Source organism: Antechinus flavipes, chromosome 4 (assembly GCF_016432865.1).
Source record: "Antechinus flavipes isolate AdamAnt ecotype Samford, QLD, Australia chromosome 4, AdamAnt_v2, whole genome shotgun sequence".
NCBI lineage: Eukaryota > Metazoa > Chordata > Mammalia > Dasyuromorphia > Dasyuridae > Antechinus > Antechinus flavipes.
The window spans coordinates 429387716-429406613 of NC_067401.1; the positions used below are offsets into that span (position 1 = coordinate 429387716).

Sequence of the window (18898 nt, forward strand, 5' to 3'; positions counted from 1 at the left end):
AGGTGTTGATGTTAGTGGATGACACTAATAAAAACTTTCAAAAGCACAAAATGATTCGTTTAATTTACAGAGAAAGTAAATAGCACTGATCAATTCACTATTACTAAAAATGTATAAAAATCTTAGGATTTTTCACATCCTCTAGGAAACCTATACTGATTTTTACAAATACAAGAAAAAAAAGATGATTTAGGGAGTGAAAGTGTTAAATAGAAATAACTATACCCCAAAACAAACCATATTAAAGGATGAAGGAATTTTACATGTCCCAACTTCCCCCCCAAAAATGAGAAATCAAGCCATTTTTTTTCTAAGGTGCCTAACCCTGCTACAAATTACACGAAAAGCCCTTTAAAAAACAAAACAAAACATCCCAGAGCCTCTTACTTAGCAGTGGACTCCGAGGTTTTGAGGCCGGTCAAGCCCCGGGGAGGGGGGTTTGTTTTGCCCGCAGGGGGTGGGGTGGTGTGTACGTCCGTGTGAGAGGTAGTTGGTGGGGGGAGTCATTTTGGTTATTAGTAAATAAATCAAGCGGCAGAGAATATGAGGCCTAGGCATCTGCTGGAGGAGCCAAGGCCTAGCTCTCCCCCCTTCCCTTCCCAGCACAGCCTGGGTTTGATCTTGGAGCCCTGCGGATTGCCAAGAAGGAAAAAAAAAAGAATCATATCGAACCACAAAAGCACATGGGGCGAATGTAAAATATAAACACGGCGTTGGGCTGTGAGTGGCTGTTATTAAAGGTCTGAATTACTAAACATGAGAGGCGGGGAAAGGCAGGCAGCCATTTCAATAATATAAACCTCCCCGAATTAGACATTATTCAAATGAGAGAGGTACCGAGAGGGAGCTAGCCGAGGAGACCCGGGGCAGAGCATGAACCGCCACAAAACCAGGGAGGGAAATCCCCTTCCCAGCCCTCCAACTCCGTCCCGATAGTCCGAGCAGGCAGACCAGGAGCAATCAAGAATGTCACCAAGTTAGCTAGCGGCCCGTCCCGGGGCTGGGGGGCTGCCCGCTTCCTTGCCCGCCTCCACCGACCCTCCCCCACCACCCCCCCGGACCCTCAAGACAGGGAAATGAGTCTCTTGAGTGCCCTCCCCCAAACTGTGCGAAGGTGGCCGGGACGTCCGGGAAAGGACCCAGGAGTCCTCCTCCCTGGAGCCTGCGGTCCCGAAGCCAAGGAATAGCGGGGAGGGGGCGACTACGCAAATCCCTCCGGAGCTCCGGCCCAGGTGGCTCTTCCTGGTTCCACCTTCCACAACCAGGTGAGCCAAACCCACCCCGGCACCTAGAGGCTCCACGCCCCCCCAGTGCCGAGGTCCCCCTCGCTGGCCCACGCTGACCCTTAGACACCTCCTCGCCCGAGAAGAGACCCCAAGCCCAGGTCACTCGCGGCACGGGGGTGGGGGGTGGAGGGACGCGGCCGCGGGAGCGCGTAGGTTGGTAGGAGGAAGGAGTAACCCCAGGATTTTAAACCTCAGACCCACGTGCGGCGGGGCGGGCTGGTGGACCGACGCGCGGGGGCTCCTTTCACCCCCCCTTCGCCCCCCGCCGCGGGCACCGCTTCCCTCCACACCCCCGACCGGGCGTCCGGCCCGGCGGGGTCCCGGTCCTACTGCGGCCGCCGCCTCCCCCGGTCCTCGGCATTGTGCTCGCCCGCCCCCTCCCCCGGCGACACACCCCCCCGGGTCGGCAGTGGTGGCCCCCCGGCCCCGGCCCGGCCGGCGCAGCCTCCCGCCACCCGCCCGGCCGATCACTGATGAATATGTAAAATGTCTTTATTGTCCGCACCCGCGGCCCCCGGCGCCGCCGCCGCCGCCGCCGCGGACCCGGCAGCCCGGGCGAGAGGGCCGGGCTGCCGACAAGCGGGGGCTGGAGGAGCCAGGTGGCTGGCCTCCCCCTTTGCCCCTTGTCTTCCCCTCCGCCTGGACGCACGGAGCCGCTTTACCCCTTCGCTCGGCGCCCGGCGGGGGCTACAGGCTCCCCGGCCCCCCATCTCCCCGCCGTTAATTATAATAATCCTGAGTACTAATAAATTATGCTAAGTCGCAGGGGGGGGGGCAGCGGGAGCCGGGGTTGAGTATGAATATGAATATGTAAAATGCTGTAATGATTACCTGCTGCTGCTGCCGCCGCGGCTGAACTCTCATCTTGACTCGCTGCTCCTCCGTCCGCCATTTTGAATATTTTAACCAAAATCGGCCGGTCGATAAACCCTCCCTCGCTCCCTGCTCCCCTCCCCCCTCCCGCCCTCCATGCCTCCTCCCTCTACTTTCTCCTCCTCCTCCCTTCCTCCTCCCCCCCTCCCCGCCCAGCTCTCTCGCCTCACACCAGGCGCGCGCCAGGGGGCGCGCGAGGCTGATGCTCACTCTGCTCCGCCTACAGCCCGGGTTCTCTCCAACCCCGCCCGCCCTCACGATTCCGCGCCTGCGCCTCCCCGCCTCGCGCCTCTTCACATTTCCCCTCGCTTCCCGCCCCCTTCGCTTTCCGGGTCCCTGCGTCACTTTCTCTTCGGGGACCTAAAAGGGATTCGGACACACACATGCGCAGTCTTTCTCCTCTCGGCTGTTTCTTGTGTAGGTTTTTCGTGTTCGGTGGCTTTTCTTTTCTCTTCCCTTCCTCCCCTTCCCGCCCCTCCTTCACTCTGGCGACTCCTAAAACATTTGCGTTTGCGCAGTTGGCGTGAGCAGAACATGAGTTCCGTTGCCCGCCCCAGCTTTGGGAGGGAAGTTTGTGGACTAACACGAGGAAATGGCGTGCGGATCGAGGAACTCACAGGCCAATTTCTCCCTCCCCGTAATGGGCCTCAGCGTAACCTCATCGACTACACTGTAAGAAAGTGCAAGGGGGTCAAGACAGCCGGCCCCACAGGCCGAAGGCGACTGAGACTTTCCCTCTCAACCTCCTAGGCCGAGGGAGCGCCTCAGATTATCCGACGCACTAGGAGCGTGCTCGTGCTCGCGCTGCGCGCGCGCCCCCGGACCCCTGCCAGGCCCTCACCTGTGACGCCTCAGGTGTCTCATCCCGCTTTAAATTTGAATCCCCCACTTAGTCCCCGCCCCCAAACACTCAGCTGATCCAGCCCTGGAGAGTTTAGAGACCGACAGGGCTGTAGTGGATTTGCTGCCAGCTCCCACGGCGCCTGCGGGTTAACTTTGTCTTTAACCTTTCTCTGCATCCCCACCCTTTAGCAAGATGCTGGCCATCCAGCAGGCACTTAATTGTTGCTGGCTGACTTGCTTTCCTCTTTAGTTTCTGGCCCAAAAGCGCGGGCCCGTGTCGGCTTCCTCAGCTCTCTACCTAGAGCGTTTGAGGAAGCGCAGATATTAAGGCCGCCGGGGAGCTGGAGCTCGCGGTAGGATTCGGAGCCTGTAGGAAAAGTACCCTTTGGGAATTAACTCCCAGGAGGAGGTCTGAATGCCTTGGCGTCTCTATCTCCGAGAGCCCTAGCACAAACAGCGGGGGAAGGGGGAATTACAGAAGGTTTTCCGTGGTGAACATCTTTTTTCAGTTGTTCCTAATTTTGTTAAGGTTCTTCCTTTGGAGCTGAAGCTGTCCTTGGCCGGAACTCAAAAATTTAATTATTTTAGCCTGAACTAAATCTTCAGGAACATCTAGGGGTTTGGTTTGCTTTTTGTTTTGTTTTGGTAAGAGTAAAAAAAAAAAAAATTATAGAGAAATCACTTCAATATTATGTTCTCATGAAGACTCAATTTTACTGAAATTAGGATGTTCAAAATTGTAGTTCAGAGTCTGCATTGGAAAAGAGAAAAAATCAATTCTTGTGAGAATTTACTTGGATAATTAAAATTTTTAGTAGCGTAGAAAAAAGTGAGGGGGAGGAGACTGGACTTTAACAAACTTTGAACAAATCACTTATTCTCTATGGGCCTTAAGTTTCTTTCTTAAAAAAAAAAAAAAAAGAGCTACATTACCTAAGATCATCCCTAGGATTATATTGAAACATGCGATTTTGATTAATGGATTGATTGTACCTGCTCATAAAAGCCGTCCACAGTGACAGCAAATAAATCTTGAAGAATAACCCTTCAACTTGTGCAAGATAGATTTTGGAATTTGGAACACAAGGTTTTGCAAGGGTTAATGTTGAAAGCTATACATATATTTTGAAAATAAAAAGCTTTAAAAAAAGATTTCGGAAAAATTAAAGATAAATTGAACAGACTATAAAAGATCCTCTCTAAATGCCTCTTTGTGACTTGGGTTCTCAAAAACGATTCCAATGAAAACAACTGATTCTATCAAACTAAAAGAGCTTTAGGCTTGTCAGCAGATCTGTAGTTCAAGCCTCATTAAAGTTAGTAAGGTTGACCACCCAAGTAGTGATCTGGGAAGTAGGTATGGAACACAGAAATCCATGAAACTTTGCTGAAGCAGGAAGGGATTGATCACTTCAGTGAACAGAATGCCCATACAGATACAGTCATGGATCTTTGGAAGACTTGAAGAAAGATAATTTTTAGGTCACTTCTATGTTAAGCATAGGGACTGAATCAACATGTAGTGAATGTAGCTTCAGATTACAAACTCTGGACAGGCAGGCGGCAGTGATGCAATTTTATTCAGCTTTTCTTTCTCCTTACCAGCACCAAGCATAGTGCATTCCTGATGCCAAATTGGCATTTCAAACTCAACATATTCAAAGAGAAATTATACCTTTTTAAACCATGAAGACACAAAGTGATATGGAGGCAATCAATTCTATACTCTGCTCTATTTTACCACTAGTTGTATTGTCTTACACAAGATACTTCCTTCTGCACTTTAGTGCTCTTGTTGTCTTTTGTCCTTCCTTCTTGGGATATTCATAGTGGATGTTCTAGAAAAGAACATGGAAGCTTAGTATGAACCTGCTTCCAAGTAAGTATAATGGAGACTTCCTCACTCTCCACTTTAGAGCATAAATAGGAATCCTCCAAATGTTTCCTGATTGTATACTGGATGGTAATGAAAAGTCTTTCAGTTGGTGCCTGAACCACTACCTCTATAGGTGAACTAGGGATCATCTCTAATATACCTCCGCTTCTAGTTCCTTGTGGTTGTTGAGCAAGAGTTTAAAAAGGGTTCAGTGGGTAATGACAATGCTGTAAAGAACTGAGATATCTTTTAAGAGAACTCCAGGAAGCAACACTATAGGAATTTTGAAGTCACTAGGATTGACCTCCCACATTACAAAAGTGACTTTATATCACTCTACTATATATTAAAGATTAACCAAAAGTTAAAAATGATTCCCTGCAGATAAATGCTATCCTGCTTTCCAGACTCACTTTATTATTGTCATTTTTAGAAAGCAGTTCCTGGGTTTTGTGGTGAAGAGAGCCACATATACCAAGAGAAAAGATGGTGGGAACTAAGTGCAGATCACAACATGGTATTTTCACTCTTTTTGCTGTTGTTTGCATTTTGTTTTCTTTCTCATTTTTTTTCCTTTTTGAGCTGATTTTTTCTTGTGCAGCATAATAAATGTAGAAATATGTATAGAAGAATTATACATATTTAACATATTTTTATTATTTACTTTTTATCTAGGGGAAGGGATAGGGGGAAAGAAAGGAAAAAATTTAGAATACAAGGTTCTTCCAGGGTGAATATTGAAAATTATCCATGCATATATTTTGAAAATAAAAAAGCTTTAATTAAAAAGCAAACAAGAAAAGAAAGAAAGTAGTTCCTGGTAATTCCCACTTTTCTTGGAATCATGTTCTTTGTTTTCCGCTGAGGCATTTGGGGTTAAGTGACTTGCTCAGGGTCACACAGCTAGGAGGTGTTAAGTATCTGAGGTCAAACTTGAACTCAGGTCCTCCTGAGTGCTGGGATCATGTTCTTTAATCTTAACCCTAAATCCAAAAAAATCTCAGGAACCAAATTTTTTTAATTTAAAGGTTTTATACACTCAATAAGATAATGGATACATGATTTCATCAATGTAAGTATTCCTTCCAACAGTACAAACTATCCACAAATTGCAACCCATTTATATTTTCCTATTCAATTTTTATCCATCTTCTTACCTCAGTCATATCTCACTTCCATCTCCTCCATATTGAACCTTAATTTGTAAGAAAGAAAAATAATTTAGTAAGATAATTCAATAGTCTTGACATTCTGTCCTAGTAGTTCCCAATCTCTGTTCTGTGAAAGAGGCGGTATGTTTGTCTAAAATATTTTGAATGACTGATACAGAAGTTATTTCCTAATACAGCTTAGAAGAAATTTATACTTCCCTTTTGTTTTTCCTCCCCTGTTACTTATACTTATGTGGACCTTGAATGTAGATAAAAGATGCCTTATTCCTTGGAAAATAAAAATCGGAATTTGTGATAAAAAGCTCCAAAAGCAGCTTCTAAACAAAAGGCTCCCTAACTAGGTTTACTATTATTTGTCTCATGTTAACTTTGCATTGGCACATTTCAAGAATTGAGGTAGGGGAAAGGAAGGGCCACATTTTGTCTCCATTTTTCCAGCCTTCCCCAGCTTCTCCTGATGTTCTTGGTTTTTTCTCCACCATTAGTTCAAGTGCACAATTTGAACTGATCTGGTGTGAAGCAATTCAGGGAACAAGTAAATCACCATCAGGGGCTCATATTACTCAATTTTCTCTGCACAATGTCAAAACAATAAGCAGGCCTTTCTAAGCTTTCCCCATCCTGTCTACTCAACCCCCTTCCATTCTTGGAATCCTAATTTTTATAATGTGATTTATTTCCATTTAACTCCCTTTTGGTTTCTGTGGAAGCAATATCTTTTTGTAAGGAGTCTTCTAGCCCATTCTGTGACCATTGTCCAGTGCGCATTTTTTAATTAGTCTTTTCTCCTGCTTTGAGTCACTCAACTTCTTGCTCCCTTTCCTTTGGATGAACTGCCCAGCTTGATCAACAGTATCCTCATTTCCATTCCCTCAAATCTCTATTCTTTTTTATTTCCTTTCCCTTTGCTTGAGCTGTCCTGATTAGTGAGTGAATTATGCAACTCACCTAACCCACTCACAAGATTGAACCTACCCCAAGACCTGTTCCTCATTTCATTCATATATCCTCCAAGAAACCTAAAAGTACTAGGGCATCTGTCTTTCCTACCTCTACACATGTAGCCTACTGTTAACTGCTCCAGGGATAGTAATCAAATTAATACTGTGATTCCTATTGGAAAAAGTTTTACTCTGAGCTCTATGATTTCATTCACTATGTCTGGCTTTCCAGACCAAAATTTACTTCCTTGACCTTCACTCCCCTATGTGTATTATCTCTCCCAGTAGATTATAAGCTTCAAGGTCTATCTGAATTTTACATTTGATTCCTCAGTGCCCATCATATGTCATATGTTTATTAAATATGTTTTCATTTCTAGAAAGTCCCCATAGCAATTCTGGTGGTGGGATGAAGTAGGTAAAATGCTAAAGAAAATATAAATATGCACGACACTATCCTTTCCTTCTTGGAACTTACCATCTTAGTAAAGGTACTAAGACAGGTACACAAATGTGTATGGAAGGTAGTAATGTAAGAAGACAAAAACATAAGGTGGTATTTGATTGTAGAAAACTGTGAGTATTAGGCTAAGGAGAATATATTATTTCCAATTTATAGGAAATATATAGCTATAGAATACATTATATATAGATATAGAATATACCATTCATATATAGTATAGATATAGATATCTATATTGATATATAGACATAGATATAGAATATACTTTTTCTTAGTCCTAATAGGGAACAACTGAAGATTTTTGAGCAGATGAGAGACATAATCAGCTGTATGTATTAAGATAAATTTGGAATGATAATTTAAAAGGGTAAGAGTAGAGATAGTCTAAACAAATGGCAGCAGAAGATTTCAACTATGGTTGTAGGTTGTAGTAGTACGTTGTAGTTCAAATATGGTTGTAGAGATCAGGGGTAATATGCAGGAAAGATTATGAAGATAAAGTCTATAGGATCTAGTAATTTATTAGATTTGAAAGAAGGGGAAGAAAGAAGAGTCAATGATAATAAATGCCAAGATTTCTAGCCTAATGTTAGGACTATTTCCCTGGTATTATAAACTAATACATTTCCTTCTGCCTGTTCAGTATAATGGCTAGAGTTGTCATAACAATATTTCACTCTCCCCTCACATTCAGGTTTAAATGATGCCTTTTTGTAAGAAATAGGGCAGTATCCCGCTTATTAAAAACGGACTTTTCCTCAGAAAGGAGTGCAAAGAAACATTCACTGGCCTTCAGGGCTAACAGAACTTAGAATGAAGCTAAGCTTCAAGAGAGCACAGATGATGGGTTCTGGATGCACAAAGGAGCATGGGACCTGACTAGTGAAAATGCTAAAATCCAGGTTTTCTGAAATAATTAACTCACTATCCCATCTACCTAGTACCCAGGGGAAAAAAAAAAAAAAAGGAATCTTTTTAGCTCTTCCCTCTTTGTCCTGCCTCTATTCTCTTCTGGAGGATTGGATCAGTAGGAAGTCTTGTGGATATTCCCCTTCACTATGGACAGCAATGGATTAAAGATTGCTCTTCTGATGAGCAGAGGAGCAACTAGCAATCTCTCTCCTCTTATCCTTTTTTCCCTTCCCATTAGTCTTTGTGGACTTGTGCCAAAGCCTGGGAAAGGTATCAAATTGACATGGTTCCTTCAGAAATAATTTTGTTTCTTGTATTTCTAAAAGCGTTACGAATTTTATTCTTAATATGTAGAATGATTTCTGAAAGAAGTATATTCGTTAATCAATTAGCATATTAAATATCTATTATGTGGCAGTTACTGAACTAAAGTGCTAGGAATACAAAGAGTCTATGTACTTGGTAATCTCCATTTGCCTCTTTTGCCTCTTCTTTTCTTCTTTCTCATCTTTACTTTTTTCTTTTTAATACTAATAAGTTTTTCCCTAAAAAATACATGCAAAGATAGTTTTCAATTTTAACCCTTGTAAAATCGTGTGTTCCAAATTTTTCTCCCTTAACTCCTTACCTCCCCCCTCCTCTAGACAGCATGTAATCAAATATAGTTAAATATGTGCAATTCTTCTAAACATATTTCCACATTTATTATGCTGACCAAAAAAAAAATCAGATCAAAAAGAAAAAAAATGAGAAAACCAAAATAACAAAAAAGATGAAAATACTATGTTGTGATTCACATTCAATCCCCATAGTCTTCTCTCCTCTTTATTTTATGAAACATGCATATGTTTTATTTAATGGGGTTCTTGCTAAAAGGCCTTTTGGTGGCCATCACTGTCAAAGATAATCATTGGAGGAAATCAGGCAATTTTGGTAGCAATGAGTAATTAAATTAATTTAGTGATACTATTAATAAAATGAGTAAAGTCAAAAAGAACAGGTTTAGTGGGGGGAAAGTAATAAACTCTACTACTAATGTTTGAGATTTGGATGAGTCAATCTATGGAACCAATCCAAAAGAAGGAAATGAAGATGGAAAATAGCAGAGTTGCCAGACTAATCATAGAGGAATCAGGAGAGAATGGAATCAAGAACACAGATTAGCCTCGATGAGGAGCACAGATACTATTTTTCTAGCAAGGAAGGAGGAAAGAACTGGAGAAACTGAAAAAGTTTAAGAAGTTAAGAAGCTCTCCTTCAATGGGGTCAGGCTTTGGCTCAATTATCTGCTCTAAGTTCATGAAGGGAGTTAAGCTTGTAGGCTTGAGGAAAGAAGAAGTTAGAAACAGTTACCATAAGAAATGAAATAAACTAGGCACTAAAAACTTGTTTAAAAAATTAATATTAGTTTGCTTTGTAATACTATTTATTTTATGCATTCAAAAACATTATTTTGAGAAGGGATTAACCAAATTATCAAAGATGTACACAAAAGAAGGCTAATACCCACTAAAATGAAAATAACATTAATTCTATTGAATGTTACTACATTTTATTCAAATAAATACATTACATTGTTATTTCATTAGGTTATTATCAACATTGGACAGATAAGGAAGAAAGTCCATTCACTTTTTACCAAAACTTAATCATTATTGATTTCCCCACACCAAAACCTTATTATGTCATCCCCTTTTTTTCTTTAATCTTTAGTCTCTTCCCCTTCATTATTCCTTCCTAGTCATCACAAACATGCCAATATCTCTCTATGGGAAAAACAAAAGAGCTACAAAAGTCCTTTGACAGGACTTTTCCCTCAAGTTAGTACCCTATTTTCTGCCTCTGCTTTCTCACCACTCATTCTGTCTTTGGTGTTTAGCAATTTGACTTCCATTTACACCAATCTATAGAAACTCCTTTCTTGAAGATATTCATTGAACTTCTAATTGCTGAATTCAATTACTTTTTCTCTGTCCTCAATTTCTTTAACTTCTCTACAATAAATGACACTGAAGACTGTCCCCTCTTTCTGGACATTCTCTTTTACCTTGATTTTTCGTAACAGCTTCTAACCTGATTCTTCCTATTACTACTCTGGATCTTCTTTCTTCTTCCTCAAGGTTATAATCTTAGCAGACTCTCTTTTAGCCTATGCCTTGGTAGGCATTTAATAAATGCTTATTAATTGATTATTCTCATCCATTCTCACCTCTCATTTCTGTATAGGTGACTTTAAGTCTTGCTTTCACTAAGTCTCAAGCTCCAGAATCCCATTTCTAATGGCTTCATTTGGGTGTCCTTCTGGTAGCAGAAGGTCAACAGGTTTAAAATTAAACTCATTTTTTCCCTTTTATCCATTGAAAAATAATTTTTTTCAATTAACAAGAGTTTATTTTCTCATGTTCTCCTAACTTCCAATTTTTTTAAAAGTAATTTTTTTTATCATTGGTGCTCTAGAATATTGTTTGATCAGAGTTCTCAAGACTTTGAAATTTGACATTTTTACAATGTAATTGTTATTATATAAATTGTTCTGTTCCCCTTACCCTAAATCAAAAATTCATCATGTTTCTCCTACATTCTATTATTCTTGACTTATTTCTGGTCATTGTCATTCCATGATGTACTAAATTGAGTCCAGACTCCCCTAGCCAACTCTTCAGAGCCTTCCACATTTTAGGTTCAATCTAGTTTTTCAGTTTAATATACTGTAAACTCCAGCCAAGACTATGCTTCTCTTTTCCTTTGTTTTTTTCATGCCTTTGCTTAATGTTTACTCACTCCCCCATCTTTTCCTATTGAAATCTTACTTATCTTCTAGAGTAGTGGGGGAATGGGGAAAGAGATATACAAGAAGCAACTAATCTCTTCAGATCCAATTTTCTTTCTAAAAGTGTTTTGAATGCCTCTTTATTATTGAATGTCCACTTTTTTCATTTATAGTTAAGATAGGTTATCTTGGACTTCATCCCAAGCTCCATTGCTCCTTAGAACAAATTATTTTATTCCTTTCAGTGTTTTTTGTGGGTGCAGAACAATCTTGTATGATTCACATTTTTTTCCTTTGTATTTGAAGATCTTCCTCCAGATCACTAGGAGACTTAGTTTTGATTTAATTTTGTTTTATCTTTTATTTTTATTATTTTCAGTTCTAAATTATTTCCCTCCTATCTTCTCCTGTACCTATGGAGAGGACAGGAACAAATTACCGATTTCGTACCTGATTCATATTATATATTGAATATTTTTTTTTCTCCTTATCATGAGTGACATCATCTCCAAAGTGTTTTTCACAGGCCAAAGAATATGAAAGGGAACAAAGTTCTCATTAGAAACTAGGATTCCTAGAACTAAAAGATAATCTTAATCCATCTCTAGATCTAGAATTAAGAATCTTCTTAGTATATAAATAGACTTTGGAGGCTCAGAACAGCAGTTCTTCAAGGAGTGTGTGTGTGTGTGTCTGTCTGTCTGTGTATGTTGGGGGGGTATAAAACACCAATTTTTTAAAGATCATGTTGACTTTTTAATAGCTTTTTTCCTAACTACATGCAAAGATAATTTTCAGCATTCACCTTTGCAAATCTTGTGTTCCCATAATCAAGCAATCCAATATAGATTAAACATATACATATATGCTGCACAAGAAAAATCAGATCAAAAGATGTAAGGAAAAAAAAACAAGGAAAAAAGTAAGCATATAACTACCAAAAAAAGAGAAAAAAGGAGAAAATACTATGCTTTGATCTCTATATCTTTCCATCACAAGTCTATTGGAATTACCTTGAATCATTTCATTGTTGAAAAGAACCAAGTCCATCACAGTTCAACATCACATAATCTTGTTTACAATGTTCTCTTGGTTCTACTCACCTCACTCAGCATCAGTTAATGTAAGGCTTTTCTGAAATCATCCTACTCATCATTTCTTATAGAACAATAATATTCCTAATATTCATATGCCATAAGTTATTCAGCCATTCTCCACCTGTTGGGTATTTACTCAGTTTCCAGTTTCTTGCCACTACAAAAAGGGCTGCCACAAATGTTTTTGCACATGTAGGTTTTTTTTTTCCTTTTTTATGCTCTCTTTGGGATGCAGGTTCAGTAGAGACACAGCTAGATCAAAGGGTATGCACAATTCGATAACCCTTTGGGCATAGTTCCAAATTGTTCTCCAGAATGGTTGGATCATCTCACAACTCCACCAATTATGCATTAGTGTTCATGTTTTCCCACAACCCCTCCAATGTTTATCATTATTTTTTCTGTTCTCTAAGCCAATCTGAGAGATGTGAAGTAGTACTTCAGAATTGTCTTAATTTGCATCTTTCTAATCAATCATGATTTAGAACATTTTTTCATATCACTAGAAATGGCCTTAATTTCATCATCTGAAAATTGTCTGTTCATATCCTTTGACCATTTGTCAATTAGGAAATGGCTTGTATTTTTTTTTAATTTGACTCAATTCTCTATATGCTTTAGAAATGAGGCAGATGTAAAAATTTCCTCCCAGCATTCTGCTTCCTTTCTAATCTTGGCTGCATTATTTTTGTTTGTACAAAAACTTTTTTAATGTAATGGAATCAAAATTATTTGTTCACATTTCATAATGTTCTCTAATTCTTCTTTGGCCATATTATATTCCTTTCTTCTCCATAGATCTAAAAGGTAGATTATTCTTTGTTCTTCTAATTTGCTTATAGTATCACCCTTCATGTCTAAATTATGAAGCCTGTTGGTCAATGCCTAGTTTCTGCTATACTCTTTTCCATTTTTCCAGGAATTTTTGTCAAATAGTGAGTTCTTATTCCAGAAGCTGTAATCTTTGGATTTATCAAATACTGGATACAATAGTCATTGACTATTGTGTCCTGTGAACCTAACTTATTCTACTGATCACTACTCTGTTTCTTAGTCAATACTAAATTGATGATTTGCTTTATAATATAGTTTTGATGACTTGCTTTATAATATAGTTTTAGGGCTGGTACAGCTAAGCCATCTTCCTTTGCTTTTTTTTTTTTTTCATTAATTCTCTTGAAATTCTTGATCTTTTGTTCTTCCAGATGAATTTTGTTATAATTTTTTCCAGCTCTGTTATCTCGACCTACCCATGAGCACTTGATATTGTTCCAGTTATTTAGATCTAACTTTATTTGTGTGAAAACTGTTTTGTAATTGTAACACTGATGTTTTTGACCAGCTGCCATTAACAGACAGGTACCCAAGAACTCTGAGAGTGGCAGCATCTCAAGCCCATGGATCCTGCTTCTGGCTCAGATCCTGCAGCCATAATGTGGGGAAGTAACTCCTATGGAGAAGAGATCATCCTATCCCATCCCTCCAAGTGCTGACCAATTGCTTCCTATGAGACTGCCAGTCCAGATGAGGCAGCCAGGCACCTTGAAGGTGGGGCAGGAAGTGACTTGGACCAGGTGAGCGCAAACATCACCACCATCCTAACTATCCTCTCCCTAAAAATCCCAGTAGAGACAGCCCAATACTCTAAATCCACAGACCTTGGGAGGATCATAGGCCTCTGTGGAGAAGTAGCCTGGCAACTGTCTCTGTGAGTCCTTAAGCCAAAGAAGTGGTCCTCTGCACTTAACTGCTTAATATCATGAAATAATTCAGCATCAGAAAATGATAGGATTTTGGCAGTGAGATTCACATGAATAAAGAAGCATTACCCTTTTTATCTCCCTAACTACAGAAGCCTCTTCTATGCTTGGTCTTTCTCATTTGAATGTAAACTCCTTGAGAGCAAGGACTATTTCCTGCTGTCCCTATCACTTAACACAATGTTTTGCTTATGGGAAATGCTCAGTGTTTTTTCATTCATTCACTCTGTGCATATACATTATCTGTTCTAAAATGCTTCTTAAACCTGGGGTAAAGCTAGTCTAGAGGCTACTATCTGTTTTGCAGGACCAGGCAAAAAGAAGTTTGTGGAATAAATAAAGGCCACAAGATCACTCCACATGACAGTTTACAACTGTTTCAGTGTGTACTGGCTTATGAGAAAGATGAGTTAGGTTGGGAAAGAGTCTGTGAGTGAGGTCACTTAATGTAATCGCATCATTTTGCAAATGAGAAAACTGAGGTCAAGAAGGATTAAGTGATTTGAAATATTAATGAGTACTAAGTACTAATGTACCAATAGTACTCAGTGAGTACTAACTGAATACTAACTATTTGATTTGTCCAAGAGCACAAAGGTGGTAAAGAGAATAGCTACAATTGAAACATAAGTCCTCCCAGTGAGAAGTGTTGAGAATTTTAAGAAAATCAAGATAAAACATCCTTTAAACAATATTTTACTTTAACAAGACTTTTCTTCTTCATATAGCCAAAAAGAGAAAAATCCCCTGAAAACAAAGTTATGTGTTGGGCTTTAGTCCTTTTTTTTAGTCCTTTTAGTTCTGTTTTAAGGCAAATTCCTGAAAATTCCCCATCCATACATATTCAATTCTGTTTCCTATACCTTCTACATCTATATCTATAATAATCCATAATTATTGATGTTCAAAATTATCATCCCCCAAATACTTCCAAAACCTTTGTCATTCAAAAAAAGTTTCCATGATTTTCATTACCATATTTTCTAAGGGAAAAAGTGGCCTAATACAATTTAGAAGGATTTTTTAAATATAAATATTGGAACCCAAAGTTGGGAGAGATTTGAAAGGGAAAACTGTCTCTATAATCTTCAGTTAACCATAAAATCCAACTAACCAGGATATACCATTCTTGGAGCATGCCAATTAATTCAAATTCTACTGTAGTATCTTAAAATTTAATCTTTAGTACAATTCAGAAGAAATAAAACCTGGTACTGTAAGTCTGACTGCCCAGTGGTTCTTGTAGCCATTCACCTACTTATCTATTTCAGATTATGATAATGGTTTCCTGGAATTGAATGATATAATACTAGAAATGGAAGATGTTTATTCACCACGAAGATTCCATATGCCAGCTTCCTGTCATAATCAAGTACAGTTACTCACATCATTTATGATTTCCAGTCTTCCTCGTAACTCATGCTGTGCATTTTAGGAGTTCTGGGTTTTGTTTATTTATTTATTTTAAATTGAGCCTTCCTGTCCTAAAAAGGAAAACAGCCTGTGTGTGAATGAATCAATGAATGGGGGGGAGGGAAGGGAGAGGTACACTTTTCTGGTATTCACTGAATTGGAGTGTTCTCTCAAATTAATTTTCTGGGAAGCTTTGCTTGTAATAAAGGATAACATTTAAGTGATATTGTTTGCATTCTCTCTTATAACAAGGCATAGCACTAGAATGTTATCATTGTGTTTGACTCACATGGAATAAATGTAAATATTAAGACTAGGTTCAAATAAGTCACACTCTGAAGTATTAAAATTTATAGCTAATGATGTGGTTTTATTCAGACTCATAGTCATGTTTGACAATTTTTATTTATGAGTTCATGAAATAAAATAATGTTGACCAGGTTGTGGTAAAGTGACTCACTCTTAATCATATGTATAACACTTCACATATTGGCAGAAGCGTCTTATTTGGCAAACAACTTTTCGGAACATATTTAAGAAACAGAAAGTAAATGACAATGACCTCAAAAACACTGGTGTTAAGTCAAAACCAAACTTTTTGACTCCAAAACTTTCCAGTATATCAGGCTGCAATGTTGAGTCCAAAAGTCAGGAGCTGGACTTATAAGATAGTCTCCTTAAACCCTTTTTAGACCTTTATACTCTTATTTCATATAAAAATCTAACGAACTTTGCTATTTACAGTTATTAGGGGAAAAGAAATATCAGAGAAGATTCATCAAGTCATGTTGCAGCTGTCTTTAAGAGCTCATGGAATATGAGCCCTTTGATCTCAGAGGCAAGATGAATGAAGCGGGAGAGTCATAGAGTTGTGAAAAGAGCTCTAGTTTATTATGCCGTACAGCCTTGTTGATATATATTTTTGCAAGCGTGATCAGCATGTGAACAATAGGCAATCCCCAATCACCATTCAGAGAAGCAGCTGGTGGGTTTTGCCTATGCATAGTATCTGCCAATGGGAGGAGAGCCAATCCAGCAAATCAGCAATTGCAGCAGGCTAGAAACCCTGTTAAGGCATCCCTGCTTACACAGACACTGGCTGTGACCCTCTTGCTCACCTGTTCTCATGATCACAAATCATTGCTCCTTGCTCAACAAGGGTGTTTCTGCAATGTGGCAGAAAACTTATTGTGCACCAAAGGTCAAGGTAGCTTCTGTGCTCCCTCTCAGTAGAGTCCCATAGCTTAGCAAAGTCATAAGAAAAGAAACTCAGAAGCCACTCAGTTCAACCTATGCTTGAGAAAGCACAAAAGCAAGGGAGGAAACTGCAAAACTACAAAACAGAAATAAGTACTCAAAAAACATTGTATTCTGGTAGAGTTTACTATAGGGAATGCATACCTTATATATCTCACTTACCTTGAGAGCACCACTACAATTCAGCATAATACAACTATTAAGACTTATAATGATAACCTTTGGGTATTCAATTAAACAATTTATTGAATATCTATCTTGTATAGGGCATCGATAAAGGATTAAATTATATTTTATATATTCATTAAAAAACTAAGTCTTTAAACAGCCAAAGACAAAATGCTATATCAGGATAATGGATTGGATGTAAAATTTCAGCTAAGACAACTTTCTCATAAAGACATGTCTGGTAGAGAGATATGATACTTGAATAAATGCATGATACAAAATGATATATAATAAAGTACATAAGAAAAATGTCAATTAAGTATTATGTAGTTCTAACTGAGAGGGTCAGGAGAGGCTTTTCAGAGAAGTGTGAATTAGCCTTTCAAGGATGCATAGGAATTTACTAGGTAGCCTAGCAAAGGGATGGAAGAAGAAAAGTGCAAGAAAAAATGTGAAACAGTATAGTAACAGGAGTTAAATCCGGAAAGACTAGTTTCATCAAATTTCAGAAGGCCTTAAATACCAAAGGAGTTTGAACCTGATTCAGTAGAAAGGGGGACCATGAATTTTGAACAAAGTACATGACAAATAAATGCTTATTTGAACTGAAATGCTTGTTGAACAATTAGATCTGTGTATAAATACAATCAATTTTATAAAACTGTCTTAAAGGATTAGAGGAAGGAAAGAGAATCGAAGAAAGAGCTATCAAGAGGCTATTACAATAGTCTAGGCACATGGTAATATGAACTTGTACCAAGGGGCTGGCAGTGAAAATAGGGAATGACAAAGGCAAGAGAGATTGTAGGACTAGAACAGAGAAATGCTAACTGGTTAGCCCTGTGTATTAAAGGAGAGGAAAAATTCAAAGATAACAAATAGCAAAGTTTCAAATACAATCTTTTGGTTGATTTGTGGAAGCTGATAAAAGAAATAGTGATATCAGAAGAAGTGTCAGGTTTGGAGCAAATGTGAAGTTCTAAGTGTTGATAGAACATCCAAGTAAAAGATACCTTGTAATCAACTAAAGATGCAGGTGTGAAGACTTATAAAAGAGGTCAGGACTAGAGATATAAATTTAGTGATGATGTGTATAATTGTGATAATTGATGCCATAGAAATGAACAAAATTCTCAAAGAAGAGAAGAATAAGGATAAGTCATTGAGGAATACTCGAGTTAAAGGATTGGGAAAAGGATGAGGACCAAAGAGCCAAGAAAAGGCAGTTAGAAAGGTATTTTTAAAAAAAAGCCTAGGGGTATGTGTTAAATCTGAAGCCAAAGGAGGAAAAACTTTTTAGTAGGAGGAAATAGCAAACTTGTCAATTGTTGCAATGAGCTCAAGTACTTTAAAAACAATTGATTAGGTAATGGGAGGTCATCATATCATCTAAGAGAATATTTTCATTAGCATGGTAAAAAAAGAAGTCAGACTGAAGTGAGGAAGTAAAAGCATAAGATCGTGGACAACTTAAAAGTTTGGCCATGAATCACAAAATAACAGTATTTCATAGCTGACAGGCATCTCAGCAATTATCTAGTCTAAATCATACCCCCAAAAAAGAATCCCCACTATAAAATGCCCTCCGAATGCTTATATAGCCTCTGCTTAAAGACTTCCATTGCAGTTCAACCCATTACCCCCTGAAAGAGTTCATTTTATTTTTGCATAATTTGATTTATAAGGAAATTTTTCTTAATATCGAGCCCACATTTGTGTCTTTGGAATTTCCACCCATTGCTACTGTTGAGGTCTAGCTTTGGGGTACCTAAATGAAATTAGGGTTAAGGTCTAGTGGCAGGTTTGGGGTACAGATTCGGCGCAAGGGGGTCTAGTAGCGGCACGAGTTCCCAATAAAAGCATTTATTGGCCCAGAGAGCTAGATTGATAAGAGGTTTATTATTAGATAAGCAAAGTTAAAATATAGGAGAAGGTAGAGATAAAGAGGGCACTGGACAGAGGGTCCAGTGGACAGAGGGTCCTCACATGGTAGCCATGTTTGGAATCTCTGCAAAGAGGGGTTCCCAGCGTGGCCTTTTTATAATAGGACACTTAGCTCGAGGGGCT

At 39.2% G+C, this 18898-nt stretch overlaps 1 protein-coding gene and 1 long non-coding RNA gene across 3 annotated transcripts in view; one reads left to right on the forward strand and one right to left on the reverse strand.

Moving 5' to 3' along the window:
* The window catches only part of POU2F1 (POU class 2 homeobox 1), a 233722-nt gene extending 231519 nt beyond the window's left edge, over positions 1-2203 (reverse strand). Inside the window, exon 1 of the mRNA XM_051999028.1 lies at positions 2118-2203. Coding sequence (XP_051854988.1) covers positions 2118-2178 — 61 coding nt within the window. The 5' untranslated portion in view covers positions 2179-2203. The remainder of the gene's footprint in view (positions 1-2117) is intronic.
* Positions 263-15857, forward strand: LOC127562949 (uncharacterized). Of its 2 annotated transcripts, none has more exons than XR_007953847.1 (3): positions 263-1265; positions 13576-13807; positions 15265-15857. It is a non-coding gene; the product is annotated as an uncharacterized LOC127562949 (long non-coding RNA). The 2 variants fall into 2 exon arrangements; XR_007953846.1 differs by having other exon boundaries at positions 13589-13807.
* The last annotated feature ends 3041 nt before the right edge of the window (positions 15858-18898 follow it).